At 48.6% G+C, this 6,775-nt stretch overlaps 1 protein-coding gene and 1 long non-coding RNA gene across 5 annotated transcripts in view; one reads left to right on the forward strand and one right to left on the reverse strand.

Annotated features, from left to right (window-relative positions):
• Positions 1–228: 228 nt before the first annotated feature.
• Positions 229–5,890, forward strand: LOC140909657 (uncharacterized). Its single transcript, XR_012158316.2, has 3 exons — positions 229–567; positions 912–953; positions 2,965–5,890. It is a non-coding gene; the product is annotated as an uncharacterized LOC140909657 (long non-coding RNA).
• Positions 5,096–6,775, reverse strand: part of MEIS1 (Meis homeobox 1) — a 120,747-nt gene continuing 119,067 nt past the window's right edge. For 2 of the 4 annotated variants that reach the window (XM_073339466.2, XM_078852342.1), the window contains one exon: positions 5,096–6,629. In XM_073339466.2, coding sequence (XP_073195567.1) covers positions 6,346–6,629 — 284 coding nt within the window. In that variant the 3' untranslated portion in view covers positions 5,096–6,345. The remainder of the gene's footprint in view (positions 6,630–6,775) is intronic. The other 2 variants (XM_078852343.1, XM_073339467.2) reach the window with 1 other exon arrangement.

The following is a 6,775-nucleotide window of genomic DNA, read 5'->3' on the forward strand; positions in this document are numbered from 1 at the left end:
TGCCTTCAGTCTAAGGACTTTGTTGGCTTGTTTTGTGTCCCTAGCAGAGCTTTCTCATGAGCCCAATAAGCGTGGCCCTATGAGGGCTCCAACTAGCCCAAACCAAAGGGAAGCAAATAGGTATTTTTCTCAGGCAACATAACAAGGTCATGGAGCCAGGTAAATACACTGCAATTTTCCAGGCGAGTTCAAGAAGGCAGCGGGTAGATGGAACATATTGTGATAGATGGCCCAGCCCTGGCGGATTTAAAGGCAAGATGGTGCATTGTGAAGAATAAAAACACGGACACTGGCTCCTAAACGTGCCACTTCTTTTCCCTGCGTCCCCGTGGCTGCCGGCTGCCCCAAGCACGTCAGCAGCGAGCCCCTTTGCCTTGGGATGGGACCGGCGGCGGTGGGAACAGGAGCTCGCCCCGCTCAGCTCCCTTCGGGGGCTTCTAGGGGTGACTGAAAAGGCTCCCCCTGGGTTTCGCTCCGCTGGACGGGCTCCAGCCACACACACACCTTGCAGGGGCTTCCTTCCCACACAAAGCGGCGGCCCACACTCCGGGAAACAGAGGATAAAAGGTAAGAAGATGGCTCTCTTCCCCCCCCCCCCCCCGCCCTTTCATCCTGAAGGATCCCAACGTCCTTTTGACAGACGGGAAGGATCACTTGGCCCACCACTGCAATGAAAAATAAAAGGCTTTTCGCTCCTCGCTGGCTGTCCCTGCCTTTATTTGCTCTGCTCTAGGCACACGCTGTTCCCTGTACAACGGCCCGCAGAGAATCAGATCCGAGGAGGATCCTTTCCCCCGGTCCCCCGTTAGGGTAGGGCTGCGTCTGCCGCCGGGGTTGGAGGTGGGGGGGAGAGGGGGATGACGGCGATCGATATTAGACTGACTTTAAAAGTAAAGTCTTTTTTCCTCCAGGGCTTTCACTCTTCTCGAGGGGCCAAGCGAAGTCAGTGCGCGGTAAGTGTGTGTGTGTGTGTGTGTGAGAGAGACACAACTTAATGAGATCCAACTACCTTATTACGCCTCTGCTGTTTCCCTCGCAAACCAACGCACCCCGCCCATGGCTAGAGCTATAATCTAATGTATTTCATTTCAGCCCCAAGCGTCCTTCCTGAGCCAACAGGAAAAAGGCCCAATCCCCTCCTGCAAAATACGTTTTGGTATCTTATCTGCACCTCTCACCCCCCTCCCCAAGCCCGGACTCCCCCCCCCCAAATTTTTTTTTTACTTTGCTCGCCAACAAGGTTGCACGTGTTTACACAAATATACCTCTCCACAAGCACAAAGTATTGCTCCTTAAATAGTTATGATCCGGACAGGGCGTCCCTAGGTACATAAAGCCCCAGTGAAAGGCACCGCTCCATGCAGAAGGCCCAGCCCCCCGACCTCAACTCAGAAGCTGGCTGGAGAGTTTTGCTCCTGGGCTCCTGTCACTAGCTGGCTCTATTTGTGTTATCTCCCCCCCCCCCCCCAGCCGTGCTGGGCTATCAGCGGACGGGGCTGTCGGGATGGGGCCTGGGACGCGCAGGAAGGGGGAAGAGACGCCGCACACGGTGCCCGCCAGCGGCCCGCTGCGATCGCTGCGCCCAGAGCGGGACCTCTCTGGCCAGTCCTTGGGCGGCGGGATCGGGCCCAGAGGCCGCCCCCGCCCCCCGGGCCAGGCATGCCCCGACCGGAGGAGGAGGAGGATCCCCCACACACACACACACGCCCCCAGACCCGCTGAGAACAACCCCAGCAGCAAACTCCTCCGCACTCCCTGGGCTCGCCCTCTTTCCACGCACGGGCGGCGCGGCTCAGGGGAGAGCGGCTGACGGTGCTGCGGGGGCAGGGGCGGGGGGCAGGGGTTGCACACGCGGAGCATCACAGCGCCGCTCACTGAAGCCGCGGGGGCCCCGCTTGGGGTAAAAAAAAAAAAAAAAAAGTCAAACGAAGCACATGGCCTTAGAGTTCATGGCCGCGGCTCCCTCCCCCCCCCCCCCGGCGGGATTTCCTACCCCCCTCCCCTCCAGGTAGGCTGAACTCACTGATCCAAGGCGATACACAGCAATCACTTTGCAAGGAACAAATGGCGCAGCACACCGCCCCCCGAGCCCCAGAGCGAGCCCAGGAGGGGAGAGAGGCGGGCCCGGCTGGCACCGGGGGCTCTGGCTCCGGGGGATCCGCTGCAGTGGGGTGCGACCGCCCCCCCCCCCGCAACCCTGACACAAGCGCTGGGGGGGGGTCCCCCCCTTCTCGGCAAAGGGAGACAAAACCTGCCTGGTTGCAGCGGGGGATCCCCCGGAGTGGGTCTCAGACCCTCCCTACACTTCCACGCGTCTCTAATCCGCTTAGCGGTTCCCATTTGAAATTGTGAGTCACTAATTTTATGGCTAATTCTTTCCCCATGCACGGTTGAAGCAGGGAGCCCGTCTCTCGAGGCAGGAGAAGCGGAGGGGCCGGGGGAACCGAGTCATTTCCCCAACCCCCCAAAAGATGGCAGTCGAAGCTGCCATTCCTCCTCCTCGGGCTCTGCCGAGAGGGAGCGGGCGCAGGAGGAGGAGGACACCACCGGGCTGTTCTCACTCCGCCGGCCGGAGAGTTGTGTGGTTTTGTTTGTAAGAACACACCAGCCCGCCCCCCTCTTTCTGTTCCCCGGATCGCGGCAAATCTCCCGCTCGAGGTGCGGGGAACACGGGGAACACACACACACACCCCCTGCGTGTGGCTAGGCGCGCACCCACACTCACACAGCGACAAACCCGGTCCCGACCACTTGGGGCTTCCAAACTAAACACAACCCAGCTTGCCTCCCTGCTGGAAAGTACAGCGTTGGCCTGTCCACGCAGGGCTGGGAGGGGGATAAAGCCTCCCCAGATATTTGTTTCCCCCTCTGTTAGGGCGGATCGCGGAGGATGAATTGCAGACTGGTTGCCAAAACTCCCCCCCCCTTTTCTCTTCTCACCCGCCCCCCTTCTCTCTCTTGCAGCCTTTGCTTTGAATGTGGGGTAGCTAGGAAACAGCAAGCAGCCTGCGAAGACGGAATTCCCAACGTGTAAAACGGAGCCATTGAGAGAGTGCAATAAGGCGTGAGGGGGAACTAATCTCCCCATTTACATGTTTGTGGCAATTTTATCTAAATGAATTTTAATGCTAAACGAGGGATAATTCCCTATTTGTAACCCGTTTACTTCTCTTTCCTGTGCCCCCAAAGCCGCCTAAGATCGTGCGATGAACAATAACAATAAAAAATACTGTCAAGCATATTCTTCATTTGGAATGTGTTATAATTACAGCTGATTAAATGTCTCGGGATAGAGGAGCGTTTTTAATGTGAAATATACCAAACCCCCCCTCCACACCCCCTAAAACAGTCATATTAACGAAGAAGCCTTTTGTGAGTCTTCTCCCCACCCCTAAGAAAGGCACAAACGCGTGTGCTCTTTGTTTGCTGCAGGGCGGTTTGTTTTTGTCTTTTAGGAAACATTAAAAAAAGAGAGCAGAAAAGCAGCAGCAAACCCCGCTCCGAGCATTCCCATTTTGGCTCAGAACTGGCATTATTATAAACTCACAAGGCAGGATCAGAAATGTGCAATCTCATCGGTATAGTGGCCCTTTAAAAATCTAGGGAGGGGAGAAAGAACCGAGGATGGGGGGGGGGGGTATACCCACCATTTGATTTTCCTAATTCACTAGGCTCCAGGAGCCAGCCTGACTCTCCGCTGCCCTAATACTCCCCAGCTAACTCCCGCTTCTTAAGCATCCCCATGCACACTATTCATCCAGTGGATCTGATTCTCCACTCCTTGGCCCTGGTGTAGATCGGGCAGCTCGGATAAACTCAAGGGAGTTACACAAGTGTAAAACCCTTCCGGAGTAAGTGGAAAATCAGCCCCATGGAGTCTTAGGCTGGAACCTCACTGTAAGCAGTGGGGGAGAAATGGATGGTTAGTAGTAGTTTTAAAACACATTTATTATTTAATGGAAAAAGTAAACAAATGGCCATTAACTGCTAGTAACCACCTATCAAGAGGGAATTATTCCCATCCAGAGGACTATTGCAGACTGAACGCGGCTCTCCCTTCTAGATTTGGGGTTTTTAAAAATTCTACTCGGGGGAAAGAGGGGATGGGGTGGGGTGGGGTTTATGGCTAAAGGCTTATTTTAATGTCATAAAAGGGAGGTTTATTTAGAAGGGAGACTTCTGAAGCACACTCCAATAAACAAAAAGGTGAGAGGAGACTGGACTGCTCCAGCAGGTAAGCCAGTCAATCAAATATCACCTAGTAAACCCACCGAACAACTGGTTCCTCTTTTCAAATGGAAAATAGAATTGTTCAGGGCGGGTTTATGGGGTGACATCTATTTGAATGGCAGACTTCAGAGCTCTAGCCAGCCCTGCTTCAGATGCTACCTTTTGTTTACCAAACAATCACAGCTAGAGTTTTTTAGGAATTTGTCTTAATTAAAATATTTATGTATTTTTCTTACCCTTAGGAAACACTTTTTATAGCTGCGATTTTATTTAAAGAAAATTATAAGGTACTGCAGCCTAAACATGTTATTTTGTACTATTTAACTAGTTGGCTGCAGTGCAGAAAGTACAGCTGTACGGAAAATTGGTTAATGATCAGTCTTCAGCCAATCAGAGCACAAGACTTCTTTATGAGCATTAGATTTTAAAAGTCTATCATCCTTAGTTTGAGTAGTTAATTTACTTACAAATATGCACTTATCTCCAGGTTTTTAATTTTTTTTCTAAATACACTCAGTTCAAGAAAGTTTAATTGTCAATGATTCAAGTAATGTAAATAAGGTATTAGAGATGTAATTCAGGGAGAGAGAAAAGAGTTAAAATGTTCTGCAGTTAATGCTTTTGAATGTTCAATTTGCTAATAGGCAACCGTTATTCTGACAATCTGTGTGTAAGCTTTCAGAAAGTTTCTTTATAGAGTGTAGCATTACTTTTAAATAAGGTACTAAGACTTTGGTATTTAAATAGCAATTATAGGTAAATCTTTTTACAGTTTAATCTTGCAGATGCTGGGTTCACATATTACTGGAGAATCACTACAAATTTGGGGGGCAGCAAACAAATTTTTCAAGCAGTGGAGTCAGCATGACAAAAAATAATTTGTTTTTATTTTAGATTCAGATTTCATTACTGCACTCAAACTACTACAACTGGGCTTTGAGTTATTATACAATCCAAACTGTTTCAATCAGAAACTCTAAGACTCAGTGTGCATTGATTATTATTAATAATAATTAGCTCCTTGGTTTCTTGATAGAAAAAGGCTATCAACAAGCATTTGTTTAACCACAACAAAAAGTATAATTAGCTTATCCCACTTAGTAAATCTGTATGCATGCCAACTCATACCAAACTGCTACTTTTACAAAAAATTGCAATAATACAGTTCATTTTTCCAGTCCTTTTTGCACAAAATTTATTTACAATGTATACATAAACGCTCCATGATGGGACTATGGAAAAATGCACACGACTGATGCTTTGCCCAGAAATAAAGTCAACATATTAAAAATAAATCTTCAGTTCATGTTTTGAGCTGCGTAAAACAGGAAGTGATGTATAAGTGTTGCTGAATGGGGACAATGATGCTCTGATGTGACAATTAGGCTTCAAATACACTGCCTTTTGGTTTCCATGCTTCCTTCTACCAGTCTCCTTAAGACACTGCCTGCAACAGCTGATTAATCATTGTTGATGACTGCAGTTTTTCCCATCCTTCCCGATTTACATCTGTTCAGACCAATTCAAATATGGTGAGTAAATGAATTAGACATGCAAATTCACGCCCCAGGCTAGAGAGAGAGAGAGAGAGAGAGAGAGAGAGAGAGAGAGAGAGAGAGAGAGAGAGAGAGTGTGTGTCTGTGTGTGTGCATGGCTGAAATCCTAGGATAGAAGAAAGATTCTTCTGCCTGACATAATTATTTTAATGCTCTAAAAATCCTGCAAATAAGCCCTTTCTGTCATTTGCAGGATAACTGTAAGGCTTTTTAACATAAGGAGGCTTCTGGAGGAAGTGAAGAGCTATGGAAACAACACACATAGTGTGGAAAAATTTCACATTTTTTTAAAAAAATCTATAAGAAACAACGTAATATGGATAACAGTATAATAGCATTTTACAATATTTCACTCTTTGTTCTCTTCATGTCTTAGATCGTTATTTAGCATGTCCCCAGAAGTTGACTTCACATAGTGTTTCCTGCTTTCCAGGGTCCCTCGGAAGAATAGGATTGTTCCTTGGTCCAAAGTAGATGCCAAGAATGGAACTCCATAGTCATTGCAGAAAGACAATATTTGAAGTCTGTCATCGTTGCAGACAATGCATATTCCCTTAAGCTACTGAGCATGAATGTCCATCACTTGTCCACTCATTGCTGGGTCTCCTGTATTAAGCATTGTGGGGCTAGATGCTGACATTGGCATTCCAGGGTGGGGTGGTCCTCCATGCATCATCATTGCTGGGTGGTGAGGGTGTCCAGGAATGTAGGTATGCATGGGGGGCCCATGACGCAGCTGAGCAGGATGTGGGGGCATCTGGGGCGGGGTATAACTTGGCTGTCCCATATTCATACCCATTGGACTACCCCGAGACACATAATCCCCTGGCATATTTTGCAGCCCTGTGGAGGAAAAGAGAAATTTGTGATTATGACTATATGGTATATAAAAGTAGCAATTCTATTAAATAAGGCCTTGACCCTGCAAACACTTGTGCATGTGAGTAACTTTACTCATGCCAATAGTCAGATTTAAGCCAAAGGCACTA

This window comes from Lepidochelys kempii, chromosome 3 (assembly GCF_965140285.1).
Source record: "Lepidochelys kempii isolate rLepKem1 chromosome 3, rLepKem1.hap1, whole genome shotgun sequence".
Classification (NCBI taxonomy): Eukaryota; Metazoa; Chordata; order Testudines; family Cheloniidae; genus Lepidochelys; species Lepidochelys kempii.